At 37.7% G+C, this 20946-nt stretch overlaps 1 protein-coding gene across 2 annotated transcripts in view; it reads left to right on the plus strand.

Annotated features, from left to right (window-relative positions):
* SNTB2 (syntrophin beta 2) overlaps positions 1-20946 on the plus strand; it is a 69806-nt gene that overhangs the window by 30987 nt on the left and 17873 nt on the right. For both annotated transcript variants that reach the window (XR_008704577.1, XM_055554256.1), the window contains exons 2-3: positions 4895-5108; positions 16110-16320. Coding sequence is in view for 1 of the 2 variants with exons in the window: in XM_055554256.1 (XP_055410231.1) it covers positions 4895-5108; positions 16110-16320 (425 nt within the window). In the remaining variant the exon portion in view is untranslated. The remainder of the gene's footprint in view (positions 1-4894; positions 5109-16109; positions 16321-20946) is intronic.

The raw sequence follows: 20946 nt of genomic DNA on the forward strand, positions 1-20946 counted from the left end.
TTTGACTTTAAAATTTGTTGCTCTGTTTTTATGCTTCAGTGACTTTGCAAAAATTATCCAAAGAGCATCAACCGTAGGTTAGCAAATGCATTGGAGGATGTGAGATACAGACGTACGACAGCTACATGCTGATACTCCATTGTTCTTTCAGCATTTATGGAACAGTCACTTTTCCCCATTGTTGTTGTCTCTGTCCTTGAATCTTTTCCTGAAATTGGCTTCTAATCCATGTTTTTCTTTGTTATTTGATGGCGTGTATTAAGTTGCTCAGTTGTGTCCGACTCTTTGTGACTTCATGGACTACAGTCCATGGAATCCTCTAAGCCAGAACACTGGAGTGGGTAGCCTTTCCCTTCTCCAGGGGATCTTCCCATCCCGGGGATCGAACCCAGGTCTCCCACATTGCAGGGGGTTTCAGCTGAACCACAAGGGAAGCCCAGAATTAACTTTAGTATTATTTATTTAATAGAACACATGCTTATTTAAAAGTTCAAGCATTGTAGAAATAACTTTCAATAGAAGAAATCACTGTAATTACAATACAGATGTAACCATTATTAGCAAATGGACATATTTTCTTGAGTACTTTATGAACATACTAATTATATATAATTTTTTAAAACATAAAAGCTTTTATTTTTCTTTTGAGAACTTACTTTTTTCACCTAGTAACTCTGATATACCCTGAGTTCTGCCTCTGGTTTTATACTGTTTGAGTCATTTTACATCGTTTTTAAAAATCTGATAAGGTTAATTAAAAAACAAAATAAAACTAGCCTCTACTTTCGTATTTTAGCAGGAGATTAAGAAGCATTATAAATTATTCCTAAGCAGCCTTATGCAAAGTGCCTTTCTTGTTGCCTCTGCTTTAGTGAAAATAAAAGTCTTTATCTTTCCATTTTTTCTAATACTATAGGTGGTCAAGACTTTCTTACAGTTGTCAACAGTCCTCTGCTTTCTATTTAAAATATATATTTATTTATTTATTTATTTATTTTATTTTATCCATTTGGCTGTGCCGGGTCTTAGTTGCAGCATGCAGGATCTTTAGTTGTGGCCTGTGTGATTTACTTTCCCAATCAGGGGTCGAACCTGGGCCCCTGCATGGGAAGTGTGGCGTCCTAGCCACTGGACCAAAAGGAAGTCCCTGCTTTCGTATGTTTTGAAGTAAGCAAGAGGGGAATGACACAGATAGGAGCATTATTTCACATAAAGCAGTACTTCTTTTTAGGGGAGGGAGAAGTACTAAGAGTAGAATTGACTTATAAAAACAGAGATATGTCACAGAAAATAAACATAAATGTCAGCACCAAAAAGAAAAGAAAAATATGTACCTTGAAGTAATTTTTCAAATGCACAGTGTTTTCTGGTTGTGGATGAGTTATATAAAGGATTTTCAACAAACATCTACTTACTGTTTAGCAGTTTCCACAAGGAAATTTGCTGGTAGCTATCTTCCTTACAAAAACATTTAAAAATGCAGACCTAAGATGTTTAAAACATTTTTTTGTTAAAAAATGAAAAGCTTGCATATACTTTTGCAGTTTGAAGAAACATTCCAAAGAAAATCACTTTTTAAATTCATTTTTTAAATATTTACTTTATAAATGACCCACAGTGGGTTTTACCATATAAGATTAGTAGTTGAAGAAGACTACCAAGGAGAAATTATACAGTAAACAGTCCAAATACCCAAATTATTTCAACCGTTTGTTCTATGTTCATATATATAAAAGCATGAAAGCTAATACTTTTGAATAAAAGTAATAGATAGCCATGTTAGAATTTAATTGAGGCCTGAAAAATACCCTTTTTTGCCAGTTTGCATAAATTTATTATAAAAGGCCATAATTTTAAAATCCTAAAATTTTAATTGTTGGGGATGAATTTCAGAGCTACCTTATTTCTGGTTTGTTTGGATTTATTCCACTGTAGCTTAGAGGTTTAAAAGGAAATTTGAGTTCTCCTTTGTCGTCTCAGTAGTAATTTGAGATCCTCAGAAAGGATGTATCTCCTACTTCTGTGGACTTGGACAGGCCTTGGAGTGAAATGGAGTAGGAAGATGGGTGCTGTGCTTAGTTGCTCAGTCGTGTCCTACTTTTTGTGACCCGATGGGCTGTAGCCCGCCAGGCTCCTCTGTCCACGGGATTCTCCAGGCAAGAATACTGGAGTGGATTGCCATTTCCTTCTCCAGGGAATCGTCCCAACTCAGGTTATCAAACCCAGGTCTCCTGCATTGCAGGCAGATTGTTTACCCTCTGAGCCACCAGGGAAGCCCAGGATGATGGGTAATGAAATTAATTGAAAATCTCAGGACAAACACAAGCGATAGTTACTTTGTTTTAAAGCAGAACACTGAAATCACATAAGCCTGTGTATTGCTTCCCAGGTAAATTAGATATCTGTCTATGGTTCTCCAGCTGTTGTGGATGGCCGGTTAGATGGGGTATGGGTGCCATTGTCATCAACTCAAGTAAAACTCATTGCTCCTTTAATAAGGCTGTGCAGGAGGCTATGTGCTTATGTCTGTTTCATTTAAATATGTATAGTAATAAGCTCGCTGATGCTACTCTGTGATCAAGTGAACATCTGAGTATGTCATAAAGGGGGCTTTTCTAACACTATAGTATTTAAGAATAGTCATTTAGAATGTCTTTTAATTTCTCCCAATTGTGAGCCCAAAAGTTAGTATACTGCTTTAAATGTTTAAAAAGTAAATCTCTGCCATTAGCAGTGCCTGGAAACTTGAAGAATTTCTGCCAAAGTTGTTGTGATCTTATTCTCTCTTGAAAGCACTAACGCTTGTGTTCAGATGCCCGAGTCAGCTGCTCAAGGCATATACGAGGTGTAGCCCTGCTCATTTTTCTAGGATGAAAAAGTCTCCTTGGCAACCTGAAGCAGTTAACTCTTACTCTCTCCACCTAGAAAATACACGTATTATAACTAGACATAGAAAGCACCCACATAAACACACAGAAATCTTTCTAAATGTTGACATTAGTATTATTGTATCTCCTAGAAGTACATTTAACTTTAGCAGATCTTGTTGAATAACTTATAAGAAAATAATTTTGCCTCTTCTACTGATGGCTGTTAAATTTTTTTAACTTTTCTAGCTTTTTAATTTAGAGAAGAAGAATGGCACCTACTATTTATTGAATGTTTAGTATATGCCTAGAATTTTTACTTGTTTGCAACTAACACACACACATACGTACAATCTATTAGTAAAGTTTCAAAGGCTTGTAAAGTTTCTAATGCTATAAAAGATTAATACTAGCTATTATGACATTGATAAGCATCGATAATGATCATATCTTTCTAGTCTTTCAGTTCCCTTGATACTACTCTAATGAGCTACCACAGTGTAATTTGAGAGGAGGTAGATGCCTGCGGTAACATATATTGATGTTAGCAGAGGAAATGATGACTGATTTATCTATATTCAACTATTTATTGACATTTTAATGCTTTTTAAGATTTTAATAATGTTCACTTTATCTAGTTTTTGAAATAAGAACACTATACCTCAAATGACAGTAGTCGCCAGTCATAAAGGAGGTAAAAGAAGTGTACCTCTTAAAAGTGAACTTAAAAAGAAAAATGTTTTCTTTTGATTAAAAGCCATATCTTAATTTGGGACTACCATTGATAGAAAAACCCTTTAATACCATTAATAGAAAGCTATCATTAATAGAAAAACAAGTACAGTATCTTTGTACTTGTTTTTCAAAGCTATGATGATTTGTTTTCATAACTGTCTCTCTTACTAGACTGGGCATTCCTGAGGGCAGAGTCCACGCCTAAGCTGCTCTTGTATTCTCAGCGGCTAGCCTAATGCCTGATACTTGGCAGGTAGCTACAAATGTTGATTGAGTTGAATCTAATTGAAGTAGAGATACCTAGCCTGGAGAAGAGAGAGATAATCTCGAACTTCAGATGTTTGAAGGGCCCTCAAGTAGAAGAGATTAAGTTTGTTCTGTATGGCCTCTGTAGACAGCAAACCAATGAGTGAAAGTTTCAAGTTTTCTAAATGCTGCTGCTGCTAAGTCGCTTCAGTCGCGTCCGACTCTGTGCAACCCCATAGACGGCAGCCCACCAGGCTCCCCCGTCCCTGGGATTCTCCAGGCAAGAACACTGGAGTGGGTTGCCATTTCCTTCTCCAATGCATCAAAGTGAAAAGTGAAAGTGAAGTCGCTCAGTCGCATCCGACTCCTAGCGACCCCATGGACTGCAGCCTACCAGGCTTCTCCATCCATGGGATTTTCCAGGAACGAGAAGAGTTGTTTAAAGCTAGATGGGGCTGTCTCAGGAGGTAATGAATCTATATCCAGATTCATTTGTGTTGTCCCACTACTGAGATAATTCAAGTATTTAATTGTTCATTTTTTCCCTTTACTCGTGTATTCAAACATTTACTGAACAGGCACTGGTGTGAATGTTGGACATCAAGATTGAATAAACCATAAACCCTGCCTTTGGGGAACTTGCAGCCAGAAGGGGAACTGAAGTATTATTAACAAAGGATTACACCCCCAGGGTGCTTAGAAGTTATTACAGAGGAGTGAGTAAATGGCAGGACCATGGAGAGAGTAAACAGAATAGGCTGCTGAGGAGGTGAGTTGACCAGGCAGGCAAAGGGAGAAGGGAGTCCTAAGAAGAAACAATATGCAAAGACTCAGAATTCAGTTTTTAGGATAGAGTAGTGGTGTATCATTTGGATTACCTGTGCTCTTAAAGCACCCTCTAATCCTAAGACTCTGTGTGCGGGCTCTTTAACTTTGTGTATTTTTTTTTCACTTCATGCAAGATAGTTCCTGTATGTATATATTTCAGTTGTTATTTTTCATAGGAAGTAAAAATACTGACCTTCTTCTTTGACTTTTGTTTGTAGTTAAATTCATACGAGAAGTAACGCCATATATCAAGAAGCCATCATTGGTGTCAGATCTGCCCTGGGAAGGTGCTGCTCCCCAGTCACCCAGCTTTAGTGGCAGTGAGGACTCTGGTTCTCCAAAACACCAGAACAGCACCAAGGACAGGAAGGTCATCCCGCTCAAAATGTGCTTTGCTGCTAGAAACTTAAGCATGCCGGACCTGGAGAACAGGTGAGCTGTACCTAAGGAGAACATCCTACCTACTCATAGCTTTGCAAACTTAAACGGATATATTATAATACTGCTTTTGCATGTTTTGTGCAATATTATGACTGTTGACTAAATTAGGTAAAGAAAAACATCAATCTGAGAGGAGAGAGTCATTTCTGGGCTTCCATATTTAAATTACTTCACACATATATGTGTATTGTTGTTGTTCAGTCTCTCAGTCTTGGCTGACTCTTTGCGGCCCTCTGGACTCAGCACGCCAGGCTTCCCAGTCCTTCCCTATCTCCTGGAGTTTTCTTAAACCTGTGTCCATTGAGTCGGTGATGCCATCCAACCATCTCACCCTCTGTCGTCCCCTTCTCCTCCTGCCTTCAATCTTTCCCAGCATCAGGGTCTTTTCTAATGAGTTGGCTCTTTGCATCAGGTGGCCAAACAATTTTGGATGAACACACAAGAAACTTAATAATGGTTATCCCTGGGGAGTGAAGTGGGATTAGAAGGTAGAAGGAAAGAAGAGGCCTTTACTTTTCATTTTATACCTTTATGGAGTGTTAATATTACCCCTTCATTGTGATTATGACTTAATAACTGAAAAAAATCTTGTTCAAGAAACTTTTAAAAATATCTCCATAGAAGGAAATTCCTTATACTATGGATAGTGTAAAGAATCAGAGATCTTCATTATAGATCAGATTGCATCAACTACTAATATCACCCTTGCAAGTTAGCTTCTCTTGACCTCAGCTTCCTCATTTGAAAATGAGAGCATTGGATTGAATAATCTCTAATGTCTATCACCGTTTGGTTTCTATGACTTTGTCTTCATTAATGCCTTGCAGTGGTACCGTTAAACTTAGTGTTAGAATAGACATTAAGGGTAAAAAGAAAGATAACAATAGTTGGGAAGATCCCCTGGAGAAGGAAATGGCAACCCACTCCCAAATTCTTGCCTGGAGAATTCCATGGACAGAGGAGCCTGGTGGGCTACAGTCCATGGAGTCACAAAGAGTCAGACACAACTGAGTGACTAACTTTCGCATTCACAAGGACAAACTTTTTATAATCTACTTTGACTTTTATGGTCTCCTCTGATCTGATTGCATAGCCAGGTGCCTAGTCAGGATGGGATGGTTCACAGAAGACAACCAGAAACTGAATGACCTTGAGCATTGTAGGTCATAGGGACATAGAAGCTCCTGCTCTGTAGTATATTGTGTGTATGCTGGAAACAGCTGAGTTCTGCAATCACACAGGCCTTGGTTTGAGTCCCAACTAGGTCACTTGCTCCAAGGAGGGCTCTGAGCAAATTCCTGGACCTCTATAAACCTTCATATTCTCATTGATTAAGAAAAAAGGCTTAACTGTGCAGATTAAATGAGATAACCACATGTAGCCCTTTGCATAGAGTCAAACACATAGAAGGATCATAAGAAATAGTAGCTTAAAAAGTCTTAACTGCTAACTTTAACTCTGTGTGTGTGCATTGCAAGCAAGTTCTTTATGTCTGAGCCACCAGGGAATCCTATACACACACACACACACGTTTTGTTTGGCCTTGCTATGTGGCTTGTGGGATCTTAGTTCCTGAGTCTACAGAGGTAAAAGTGTGGAGTCCTAACCACTGGCTGCTGCTGCTACTAAGTCACTTCAGTCATGTCTGACTCTGCAACCCCATAGACGGCAGCCCACCAAGCTCCCCTGTCCCTGGGATTCTCCAGGCAAGAACACTGGAGTGGGTTGCCATTTCCTTCTCCAGTGCGTGAAAGTGAAAAGTGGAAGGGAAGTCGCTCAGTCGTGTCCGACTCTTAGCGACCCCATGGACTGCAGCCTACCAGGCTCCTCTGTCCGTGGGGTTTTCCAGGCAAGAGTACTAGAGTGGGGTGCCATTGCCTTCTCCACCTAACCACTGGACCACCAGTGAATTCTCATATATACATATTTTGAAAATTACGTTCTGATATGTTTGTATTGTTTTTATTTGCTTTCTTTTAAAAGTTCAAGACATAGAAATTACTTTGTGTTACATACAGACATACAGGTTTATTTGTTAAAGATTATATATATATTGGATCATATGTAAATACAAAACAGCTTGATCTTTGAAGAAATGCTATGTTTATTTTTTTATACAGTAAGAATCTAATTTGTAAAGTGAATAATCACCTCTTAAATCCAAATTAAATTTTTTTTCTCAAATGAGTTAGATTTATGTAGAGACTTTGATCTGTTAATCATGGACTTAAAAAAAAATTAAATAGTAAGGACTAGAGTAGAGTTATAATGTGACTAAATTTGTCAACTGATTGTCAGGCTGAGGAAAGTATTCAGGCTATGTCCCTCCATTATAAATCATTTCTGAGAATGAGAGTAGATTGTTGTCTTAGTCCATTCAAGCTGCTGTTAAAAAAAAGAAAAAAAACATAAACTGGGTGGCTTATAAACAACAGAAATTTATTTTTCATGGTTAGGGAAAAGGAGGGAAGTCCAAGATCAAGGCACTGGCAGACTTAGTGTCTGGTGAAGGCCCGCTTCCAATGGTCATTTCCTTGCCATGTCTGCAATGGCAGAGAAGTCTAGAAAGCTCTCTGGGGTCTCTCTCACAGGAGAGTACTGGTCCCATCTGTGAGGGCTCTGCCCTCATGATCTAATTGCCTGCCAGAAGCCCCATTTGCTAATCTTGTCATATTCGGGTTAGAATTCTAACATACGGATTTGAGGTGGAGACACAAACATTTAGTCTATAGCGCTTGGAGTGCTGCTGCTATATCTGAGTATTGTAAGAAAAGAAAAAGTATTACACAGTTTCTGTAGGATACTGGAGTTGTGGGAGTGAGGAAAGAAGGAAGGAGGAAGATGAAATGACTTGGCTCTATTGCTGAAAGCCGTGCTAGTTTATCATCCATGAAGACGTCTTTCAGAGCTCAATAGTCTTGACCTTTATTGAAACTTGGGGCTGCATGCTCTTTAGCACATATGCTAAAGGTATTTGATCAATGATCAAATTTGAAATAGATTTTTAGAACCAAATGGAAAGGGCAGTTTGGGCTACAAGAGTGTATCATACCATGCTTTTTAGTAAGACCATTGATTGGTCTACTTGACCAGAGTGTACTATACAAGGGAAGTTCTTAGAAGAGTCAGGCTGTTGAAGATTCTTAGGCTTAATTCTGCAAAACAATTCATTTCTGATGTGGCTTGAAATACCAAATTTGGGGACCTCCCTGGCAGTCCTGAGGTTGACTCCATGCTCCCACTGCAGGGGGCACAGTTTCAATCTTTGATCGGGGAACTAAGATCCAGTATGCCCCACGGTGCAACCAAAAAAAGAAATACCAAATTTGCAAATGATCTGCTTTTTGTAAAATATAAATCGAAAGAGATTCAAAGTTATTCTCATGTCACTCTTACTTGCATTCCAAGTATTGGAATTCTAGAGAAATTGGAATTCTAGAGAAAAAGAAAAGCAGTAGAATTACAGGTACCTGGAAAAATTACTTGTGACTTTGGTTATCCCCACAGGAATGTGGATCTTTATCCTATGTGTGTATCTTGGTAAAAAAAAAAAAAAAAAAGTTCAGAACCATTGACTCGTTAGACTGAAGTTAGGGTGATGGACTTTGACACTTCAGCCAAGCTATTTGTTTTCCATAAGCCATGGTTTCCTCCTGTAGAAAATGAAAGCTTGTGTGAGGATTAAATAAGAGAATGATTATAAAATTGGCATAGAATACTCTCAGTATATTATTATTATACTTGCTGCTGGTGTCCTTGTAACCTTAAATAAGTCCCTTAATTTCTCTGTCCTCCTATTTTTTTCCTTCCATAAAATGAACATAATAATACATGTTCAACTCTGTTTTTTAGAACTACTTCAATAATAAATAAGATAGTATCTATAAAATCGCTTCTAGCTCATTCATCCTTAAATTTATCTCAGCTCTGTCAAAGGGAATGTCATGACAGGTAACACAACTGCGATGTTTAAAGCCATGAAGAGAAACAGTTCATTTAGGAACAATAAAAATAAATTTTATCAGGATATCTGTCACCAAGATATTTATCACATTGTAGCTCTAATTTTTTCCCTAATGTTTTATTGTGAAAATCTTCAAACTTGGGCAAAGTCGAAATAATTTTACAGTCAACACTCATTTTTCCACCACCTAGATTCTACCATTAACATTTTATTATGTTTGATTTATCACAAATAGGCCCATTTAGCCATCCATCAGTCCATCTTATATTTTTGATTCGTTTCAAAGTAAATTGCATACATTACTATGCTTCCCTCTACTCAAACATGCATATAGAGTTCAGTATTTTTGTTGTAACTTTTTTTCTTTTGAGATAATATCTACATACAATAAAATATACAAACCATAAGTTTTGACAGATGCATTCAATTGTGTGACCCAAGCCTGTCAAGATACAGAACATTACTCTTACCCTGGGAAGTTTTCTTTTGCCCTCCACAGTCAATTCCCTCTCCCACCGTCCAAGGCTACTCCTGTTCTGACTTGCTGTCATGTATTGGTTTCAACTATTCTGAAACTTGATAAAATTATAGTCATGTCATGTGTACTTTTTGTGATAGAATTATTTTACTCAGTGTAAGATTTTTTTTTAATTTATTTTTTAATTGAAGTAAGATTGCTTTACAGTGTTGTGTTGGTTTCCAGTGTAGGATTCTTGAGCTTCATCCTTCCTGTTATGTGTAACAATAGTTCTTTCTCTTTATTGCTAAGTAGTAGCATATTTTATGGATATACCACAGTTTCTTGATCAATTTTCCTATTGATGGTTACAATTCTTGTGGGCATACATTTTTAGTTCTTGTGGGTAAGTTCTTAGGAGTGAAACTGCTGACTCAAAGGATAGGTGTATGTTTATTTTTTTAAAAAACCTGTGAGACTTTTTTCCAAAGTGGTTGTGCCGTCTTACATTCCTACCAGCTACATCCATACCAACACTGAGAGTGTCAGTCTTTTTAACATTAACTGTTCTGATGAGTATATAGTGGAATCTCTTTGTGGTTCATCCTTTGTGTTTATGTAAAGACTTCTTTGACAGGAGAGGAAAGCAGCCTTTTTTTCCCCTCTGTTTCACTACATTGATTTAGTTTGACTATCTAGAGCTGGAAAAAAGTGCTGACTATCAGAATGTGTAAGTGAGGAGGGGGAAGAGATTTATTTGCTTTTTCCACCTCTCCTCTTTCAAGACCTCACTAGATGCTTCTGATCATTATAAGCAGTTCATTGTGGAAACTGAAAGCTAAATAAATAATGACAGACTCCAGGGAGAGAACATGAGCCTGTTCCTTAGCAAACAGCATTATGGGCAGTGCAGAGTTTATCGAGAACACGGTGTTCTTAAAGCTGCTTTTCGGAAATGTAACTCTGTTATCGTTGAGGTTCTCAAGGTCTGGGTCATCTTCGCTTTGGCTGTTTTCCATGTAAAAGGTAAATTTTGGCTTTATAACATACAAAACAACATTATTAATTGAACATTATTATAAATTGAACTCATACTTTATGACAAAGACTTTTCTGAACAGAATAAGCAGGCTAGACTTAAAGAATCTTATGCTTCTGTGGACCTAACCATGATCTGATTCATCTGGTCAGAATGTAATTGCTTTTCTCAGGAAATCCTCAGTGGTTTGACTGGAGGCCAGACCTCTTCACACTGTAGCTGTCTCCTCCTCTCTCCTGTGGGCCCAAACAATGACTGGCAGACTGCCTCAAAACTCTTAGTAGTTTTCATTTGAATTTGTCTTTTAAAACAGCAGTCAACATTAGGAAACACTTTGTTCCCTTTATCAGCTCCAGGGGCTGCTTCTTCAAAGGCAGACTTCTGGATCCTAGAATCTTTAGTCCTGTTGTGGAGTTTATATTCTGTTTCTTCTAATTTAATTTCCTATTTTACAATCACATTTTAAGAAACACTACAGATTTTCTCTTTTGATGAAAAGTTTGTGATTCTGTCCAAGGGAACTGTTTTACTTCCTGTTTCCCCCTTTTTTAGCCTAGTGGTTCCATGATCTTCTGCTTAATCAGGTTATTTTGTAACAGACTTATTTTCCTTTCTTTCACTTATTAATAAGTAGGAACTTTAACATCAGGATTTTCAGACTTTTAACTATGGCCAAGGACCTGTATCTGAGACTTTCCCAGGAACTGTATGAGGTCTGAAGGCTTTTTCAGAAGGTGAACGTTTTGTGCCCAGAGAAGGATGAGCTGATTCCTGCCTTTAGTGTTAAGTAGGTCAGTAGGAGGAGTGAAAGAAATTTTTCATCATGGTTTTGCGACTGAACTTTTAGCATGTGATTAAGGATGTTAAGCTGGTTACAGTGCCAAAGCAACCAGGTAGAAATGAACAGCCTCTGTAGAAAATGGTCAGCCCGGTAGAGAGTCTAAACTAAGGACATCCCTGGCTCTTGCATTCAGTTTGGTGGGATGAGGGTGGAGGTCAGGCTTCTGCTGGACTGAGGGTGGGACAGTCACTAGCTGCTGGGTGTGGGGAATGCTGAACCGGTCAGCTGGCCTCTCTATTTTAGCTGCGTGCCCTACTCCCACTTCCAGAGGTAACTGGTGCCTCCAATTCCTCGGCCTCTTTAGGATTCTGCAACATAGACTGGCTTGGATTTGACTCTCCCCTACTTTTCTTAGGTTTGCTAAATCATTTAACTACTCTGTCTGCTTGCCAGCTTCCAAAATTTTGTTGTAGTCGCTCCTCTCATCTTCTCCCTGAGCTTATAAGATTATGCTTTTTAAAAATTCCCTTTAAATTTGTAAATGACTCCTTAGATAAAATACCAAAAGCACAGTACATTAAAGAAAACTTTACAAGTTGAACTTTATTAACAATAAAAGCTTCTGCTGTGTAACAGACACTGTGTACTAGGTTTCTCCAGAGAAACAAACAATAGGATGGATAGATAGGTTTATTTACTCATTATAGGAATTAACTCATGTAGTTGTGGAGACAAAGTCCCATGGTCTGCAAGCTGGAGAAATAGAAAAGCCAGTCTTAAAATTCACCCCAAGTTCAAAGTCCCAAGAACCAGGAGCACCAGTGTTTGAGGGCTGGAGAAGATGCATGTCCCAACTTAAGAAGAGAGCTAATTTGCCTCTCCTCTGCTTTTTTTATTCTATTTATGCCCTCGGTGAATTGGATGATGCCCAGCCGCACTGGCGAGGACCATCTCCTTTACTCATTCTACTGATGATGCTAATCTGTTGCAGAAACACCCTCACAGACACACCTGGAAATAATGTTTTACCAGCTACCTGGACATATCTTAGCCCAGTCAAGTTGACACATAAAATTAATCATCACACACTGTTAAGAGAACAAAGAGATAAGCTGAGGACTGGGAGAAAAATCTTTGTAAAATACATATGAAATAAAGGACTGACATCTGAAATATATAAAGAATTCTAAAACTCAGTAATAAGAAAACAACCCAGTTTTAAAATGGGCAACAGACACTTCACCAAAGGAGAAATAGAGATGACAAATAGGGAAATGAAAAGTGTTAAAATCATATTCTATTAAGGAATTGTGAATTAAAACATTAAGATGTCACTGTACATGTACTAGAATGGCCAGAATCCAGCAAACAGTACCACATGCTGGTAAAGATGTACACCCCCAGGAAGGCTTATCTATCAGTGAGGGGAATGCACAATGAAACGGCTACTTTGGAAGACAGTTTGGCAGTTTCTTACAAAGCTAAACACAGTAGTCTTACCATGTGACCCCACAGTTGTGCTCCTTAGTATTTACCCAAAGGAGTCAAAAACTTAGGTCCACACAGAAACCTACACATGAATGCTTTCATCATAATTGCCAAAATTTGAAAACAACCGAAAGGACCATCCATAGGTGAATGGATAAACAAACTATGGTTCCTCCAGACAGTGGAATATTATTCAGCCATAAAAAGAAATAAGCTCTCAAGCCACAAAAGACATGGAGGAACCTTAAATGCATATTGCTAAATGAGAAAGTTACATACTACAGGATTCCTTGGAAACAGATCAACAGTTGCCAGGAGTTCAGAGCCAGGGAGTGGGGGTAATGTACTATTTTAAATCTTCCCATAACAAGTGTATAATTGTTTTCTTTAGAGAATATAATCATTTTTTAGCCAACAAGTATCAATATTTATGTTAAGGACCATGACAGCAACAATTGATATAGTGAAAAATAACATTAAAAAGAAAAAAACATAAAATAGTATAGAAAACTAAATAAAGGTCAATGTGAATATTAAGCTATTTGTCAGAAATCTCTTTCCTTCTCTCTGCTTTTTCTGGGCTTTTTGGATGGAGGAGTTCCTCCTGCCTAGGAGTATGTGTCCTGCTGGTGACTCAGCAGGTGGTCTCATCCTTTTTGGGTCCAATTAAATCTCCCTAGGCCATTTCTCTATTGTAATCCATCTTACATCCCACCATCAAATTATTTTTTAGCTTATTATTTTTAATTGTGATAAAATACACATAACATAAGATTTACCATCATAACTCTTTTTCTGGAGGAGCAAATGGCAGTTCATTCCTGTATTCTTGCCAAGGAAATCCCATGGACAGAGGAGCCTGGTGGGCTATAGTCTATGGGGTTGCAAAGATTCGGACATGACTGAGCAACTGAGCACGCACATATACACACAACATAAAATTTACCATCTTAACTATTTTTAAATGTATAGTTCAATGGTATTAATTATATTCATATTACTATAATACCAATCTTCAAAACTTTTTCCTCTTGCACAATAAAAATTGTACCCATTCAACAGCTCTCCGTTTCCCTCTCCTCCCATCCCCTAGCCACTACCATCCTAGTTTTTGTTTCTGTGACTTTGACTACTCTAGGTACCTCATATAAGTGGACTCATATAATATTTGCCCTTTTGTGATAGGTTTGTTTCATTTAGAATAATCCTCTCAAGGTTCACTCATATTATAGCATGTGACAGAGTTTCTTTCCTTTTTAAAGCTGAATATTGTGTGTGTGTGTGTGTGTATCCCATTTTGTTTATCCATCCCATTGATGGACATTTGGGTTGTTGCCACCTTTTGGTTATTGTGAATGATGCTCCTCCGAACCTAGGTGTACAGATATCTCATAAAGTTAATTTTTTAATTCATTGTCTTGATCATATTGTCCCCTTGTTCAGAATCCTCAGTGATTCCACGTTGCTTACCAATTAATATCCAGACTTAACCTGCTATGCAAAGCCCCCAAAGTTTTTATCTCAAGCTGTTTCTTGCTGTATTTAGCTATAGGATAGGAAATCAAATAAACTCATCAGAACTATAACTAAAACAGAAGCAAAATAGCTTGTGACTATGAAGATGCTTCAGGTATGGGCTTTGTGAAGTGTTTCGACTGGTCACAGATCTTATTTTATGTTTTGACTGTTTTCTAGAACTATTGCTGTAAAACTGTGAAGGCATATGAAACATGGATAGACTGGTGGGTAGACCTTCAGGTAGCTAGCAGGGTAAGTCTAGTGGGAGGGCGTGTCAGTGGATAAGTAGGTAGGCAGCATGGATAGGTGTGTTTATAAGCTGTATACCAGCTCGGTAAGTGTGCCCCAGGGGTGAAGAGGCCCCCATTGCAGTCCTGCTTTGCTGCTAACATCTCAGGAGTACCTTTTTGAGCCAAGAATTTTGTGGTAGTCATCACAGTTCTTTATAGAAGTAGTTTTTGTAACTTGTATATTAGTTAAATATAAACTTTCTGCCTTCCCCATTAGATGATAGGCCCAGTGAGAGGAGAGACTAGTTTTTCTCATTTATTTTCACTATTGTATCTCTAATACAGTGTCTAGCATAGAATCTAGAAAACAGTAGGTTTTCATTAAATGTTTATTTAAGAAAGGATGGACTGACCAGAGCTCAAATGAGAATGAATATTTGCCACATTAAGTATGGCAAGTTAAAATGGAATTATAAAGGAATTTCTAAATATGACCAGAGAGAGGGATGCAAGCTTCAAGGCAGACATGCTGCTGTACCTGTAAACCAGTCATGTTGGTCAGGCAGTGAGGGATCTCGTGACAGGGCTGCAAGGAAGCAAAAACTGTCTTCAGAAAGATGAAAGAATAAAAAGTTCTCTCCTTGGTCAGTGGCAGTTTGTCAGTTTTCAGCCTACCATGAAAAACACTCCTAAGAGCTTTTAATTTTTTCCCTTTTAAAAGATATTTATGTTCACTGTTAGAGCACAGCAGTGAACATATGTTAGTCATTTATTGATTGATTTTTAAAATTCATCTTGGCAAAAGCTTTGATCAAAACACAAGATAGTACCCGGCAAATTGCTTTATAAGGAATTGGTTGCGTGTATCTTTAAAAAAATTTAAATAAGTCCTAAAGGTTACTTTTGAAGTAGAGATTGTTCTTAGTTGAGCATTAATAAATAATAGTCATAGAATTGAAGATTTCTTAACTATTTTTCCTCCACTATTTGGAGGATGATTTAATCATATGACATTACCCAGACCCTAGAAAACAATTCCAAATTTTCATAGAGAGTCATATTCTTCAGCTATTTTATTTCACACAGTGGAAATTTCAGTTCAATTTTTGGCAATAAGTTTTACTTACCTAGCAATACTATATACCAGAATTTTCTAAGTATTTAAAAAAAAAATTCTTTCATTACAATGAGCCTATGAGATTCAACAAGCAGGCTCTCCATTTCTTTGACTTGGAAATGAAGGCGGAGTGAAGTATTCTTACTATGGATTCTATACTAGGTTCTCTCATTTCAGGTCATTTCATGAATATTGAAACAGCAGACCCAGCAGTTAGTCTTTCTGGTGATGATCTTTCCACATGTGGATTTCTCTGGAATTGGACTCTAAGGAATTAAGAAAAAGCATTTATATTCTGGAATGTAAAATTAAAGTTGATTTTCAGTTATATATGTTAAACCGTGGCAGTTTTGATGGCTTCTGATCTAGCTCATTTTCTTTTTTCTTTTTCCACACAGATTGATAGAGCTCCATTCTCCTGATAGCAGGAACACATTGATCCTCCGTTGCAAGGATACAGCCACAGCACACTCCTGGTTCGTAGCTATCCACACCAACATAATGGCTCTCCTCCCACAGGTGTTGGCTGAACTCAATGCCATGCTTGGTGCAACCAGTACAGCGGGAGGCAGCAAGGAGGTTAAGCACATTGCCTGGCTGGCAGAACAGGTAGGCTGGGAGGCAGGGCAAGGTCTCACCGGGTCACCGTTCAGAGCCAGGATGGTTCCCCCATTTCGTATGTCTGGAATGTTTATCACACAGTCAGGTCTCCAGTGTCTAACTTGTAGATCTTTTGTTTCTCCTCCCCTAGTCTTTAGCTATTTATTGCTAATTATCACTTCCACCAGAAGAATTGACTGTCATGATAGTCATCATCATAACATAACCATGAAGAGATTTTTATCATTTCTGTCCTTAATGACTGGAGATAATTTTCATGATTTTAGAATGGAATCAGCAAACTTATTTTGCAAAGGGCTATTAGTGCCACGACTACTTAACTCAGCCACGATAGCAGCAAAACAGTCATAGACAACATGAACATGAATAGATGTGGCTGTGCTTTAATAAAACTTTATTTACAGAAACAGAAAGTGGGCTGTATTTGGCCCATGGGCCATAGTTCCCCAATTCTTGCTCTAGTCTATTGACAGAGTTTCAGAGACAACAGGCTTACTACCCTGATCTGGGTAAAGTTTAAAATATACAAAATATTTTACAAGCTATTAAACACACATATAGTTGTCTTCTACAACTGACAAATGGAAAGAAACCAGAAAACTTAAATAGAGGTTGGGTGAAAGGAAAGGAAGAACATAACCCTAGTTAGTTTAGATCCAAAGTTTGACAAAAGGGAGACTAAAAGTTGTACATGATGTTACAACACATCCTTTTTCTTTTGGGGCCTTCACCGTCAGCTGAGCCAGAGGGAGCTGAAAACAAACAGGGTTAGGGAGTCAGAGATGAGTGTTCAGGGGCTAACTCTGTTTTTCATTGGTTTTCTTTTTAAAAGTTCCTTTATATCTTTGCACCCTAGTTCCTTCATGTGTGCCAGGGGGGCAGGGATTGCATCAGTATCAGCCCATAAAGGTTCTGTTCCTTTGTGTTGTTGTTTTGTTTTGTTTTAAATACAGTTTTAGGGTCTGGCTCCCCATGGTCCCCCTCAGGAGTCCCCATTTGGTAGACTGATGGTGGGGCCTGGCAATCTCATTCGCTCCCCCAGGTGATAGTGTGGTGAATCAGTTTTGGACTCCACTGATCTATTTATTTTCAGCCATGAAATTTTATGAACACTTCAAATAATGATTCTAATAAATTAGAACACAGAATTAGTACTGTGATGATTTCTAGGAGGCATGACTAGAATAAGCAGAAGAAACTAATGAAAATCATGGTATACTTATACCATGTATACCACTTAATGACTTTGAAAGTTTTAGTATTTTATCATGGTTTCTATGTTTTTATATGCTGGTTGAAAAACTCAATGGAGTGGTAGTTGTTCTGTGCTTTTGGCAATGTTAGAAATCTGCATGCTTTAAAAAAAATACTTTGGCAAGGTTCCAAGATTAAAATGAGAAGTTAATAGGTGAAGTCTTACCCTCCTTCTGGTTCCCCATCCACCTAATTCCCACCCCTCAGCCCCCAGAAAGATAATCACTTTGATTCCTTTATAGTGACTCTTTTGAGAGTTTCTTATGCAGGTAAAAGCAAATATGAAATATGTTCTTTTTCTCTTTTATAAAAGAAGAAAGCATATTATGCACACTACTTTATATCAATACTTTGCTGGTTTTTTTCATGAAACAATATAACCTGGAGATCTTTTTATATCAAAATATATGGAGCATTCTTTTTTACAACTTTATAGTTTTCATTGTGTGGCTGTAGTTAAGTAAGCATTTCCTCCAGTGTCGTCATAATCTTGTGCCCTTACAAAGAATGAATAACCTTGCTATAATGAATAACCTTGTGGTTTGTCCTTTCACACATGTGTTGTCCAAACTCTTTGGTTCCAGAATCCAGATAGAGCAGATAACAAGAGAACACACATTATCTGAATGTATTTGGTTCTTTGGTTTCTGGTAGTAAGTTGTAAAACTTTGGTTAGAAAAGGATTTATCAAAAAAAAAAAAAAAAGAAAAGGATTTATCCAAAATTTTAGCATCATTTCCTGAGCTTTGATTATTAGAGTTCATAGAACATATGTGTATATCTGTTGGGCTTCCCTGGTGGCTCAGAGGTTAAAGCATCTGCCTGCAATGCGAGAGACCTGGGTTTGATCCCTGGGTTGGGAAGATCCCTTGGAGAAGGAAATGGCAACCCACTCCAGTATTCTTGCCTGGAGAATCCCATGGACAGAGGAGCCTGGTGGGCTATAGTCCACGGAGTCGCAAAGAGTCGGACACAACTGAGCAAGCGACTTAACATTAACATTAGGATACATCTCAGAAGTGCTGTTTCAAAGGGTTTATTAATAACCTATCTCTATAAGGCAAATTACCCCCAAGACTTAGTGTTTTTGGAATAACGCTTATGTCCCACAGTTAATCTGGTAGCCATTTAGCTGGGTGGTCCTGGCCCAGGACCCTTCAGGAAGTTGCAGTCAAGCTGTCAGCCAGGGCAGCAGTCATCTGAGGGCTTGATGGGTTGGCAGGTGCACCTCCAACATGATTCATCTGTATCGCTGTTGGCAGGAAGTCTCAGTTTCTTGCTGCTTGTAGGCAGAAGTCTTCAGCTCCTTGCCATGCAGGCCTTTCCACAAAATTGCCTGAGTGTCCTCAAGATACATCTGTGGGTTTCCCTCAGAGCAAATGATCTGAGAGAGAGAACAAGATGGACACTACAATACCTATGTGGCTATGACCTAGGCTCTTCTTCTCTCTTCATTAGAAGTGAGTTATTACTAAGTCCAGTCTACACCCCAGGGCTCCAGCTCTTAAAGGGAAGAATGGTAAAGAATGTGTGGACATCTTTTTAAACTACCACAAAAGATACAGGCATTTGTATCAGTGGGCTTCCCTGGTGGCTCAGATGGTAATAAATCTGCCTGCAATGCAGGAGACCCAGGTTCAATCCCTGGGTTGGGAAGATCCCCTGGAGAAGGAAATGGCAACCCACTCCAGTATTCTTGCTTGGAGAATTCCATGGGCAGAGGAGCCTGGCAGGCTGCAGTCCATGTGGGTCGCCAAGAATCGGACAGGACCAAGGGACTAACACACACAACCACAAACACTAGGACTAACACTTTGTATCAATAATTTTGATAGATATTGTCAAATTGCCTTCCATTAAGATTGAACTAATTTAAATTCCCACCAGCAATATATGAGAGTTGCCAGACCTTTAAAGTGGAGTTAATTTGGTTTATGCTACATACAGACCAGAAGAAAGGAGAAAAAAAATAAAGCCATAAATTCATCACAGTCTGCCCTGGATGGACTATATTTTATGTTTGTGTTTCCTCCACTCAGTTGTGAGCTTTTCAAAGACAGGAGCACATTTCTCTCAAATCTTTTGCCCCAGAGAACTTAGCCTAATGCTTTGTATATAGTAGATATTCAGTAATTTTTTTCTTTGTCTACATATATACATGAAAAAGCAAGTAGACAAGTCATTAATTATAAAACACTATCCAGGAACACAAGCTCAGGGTTGGGAAATAATACTAAGTTGAATAGTTTCAAGTTCTTTAAAAAATAGTACTACAGAACTAATCCAAAGTGCTGTTTTTAAACTGTTCATGATTTTTACTTTTTCCAAGTAGTTGTTTCGGTCACCCAAATCAAATACATTTAGAATAAGGTGTTCAAGCAAGATTGGATATTGTTTCTCAGAGGAATTTTATAATGAACTTACATATTTGATAAAGTTGAACTAGGTAAATGCCAAAGCCTTCTTTAATTGTAATATTATTTAATTCTATGAGTGTGAAAATGGCCAGTCTGTTTTCAGATCATGTAATCTTTTTAAAATAGGTAAGCATTTCTTTTAGCAATAGATATATTTCCTGAAAAGCATACACATAAATGAAACTGTTTTAGTTGTACCTAGAAAAGATAGGCATTTGGGGCAGATAACTTAAGGAAGGATTATTTATTTAACTTTAAATGATTTTTCTTTATCTGTTTGTTATTTCACATTATCATAAATTGAGTTTGCCTAAAATAGGGAAAACCTAGGCTATAGATGTTTGATAACTAATAAATAATTTCTGTGCAAGGGACTTATCTCTTTATTGATGCTGATTTTTATGTGACTGATAACTATAAGTTTTATATTCTTATATTCTAACTATACCTCTTATATTCTTAAGAACTATATATTCTTTTTTTTTAAGAACTATATATTCTTAAGAGGTAATTTTCTTTAAGCCTACCAAGTGTGGAGACATATATTATCTACAAAATAAGTATTTTAGGCATTTGAGTATTGTTGGGAAAACCAAGATAGCCAAAGAAAGCTTTGTTTTCACAGTTTGTACTTTGTCCCTCATTATTCTCAAAATGTGTAAAGATTCAAATTAGAAACATATACACTAAATCAGAATTAATGGCACAGTTTATTTTTTGCTCTATGTTTTCTATTGTAATACTAAAATGCATAAAGAACAGAAGTATATCACCTCTTAAAAAGATTTGTAGGATGAAGAGATTTAGGGAATGAATAATAACTATGATTAATTTTTTCATCTTTAGTGCTATTCAACTCTAGTTGTTAAAAAACAAAATTTGGAGAGGACTATTGTTTGGCCAGGTGTACACTTGTGTGGTTGTTGAAACACAAGCAAAGCAG

This window comes from Bubalus kerabau, chromosome 17, assembly GCF_029407905.1.
Source record: "Bubalus kerabau isolate K-KA32 ecotype Philippines breed swamp buffalo chromosome 17, PCC_UOA_SB_1v2, whole genome shotgun sequence".
NCBI lineage: Eukaryota > Metazoa > Chordata > Mammalia > Artiodactyla > Bovidae > Bubalus > Bubalus kerabau.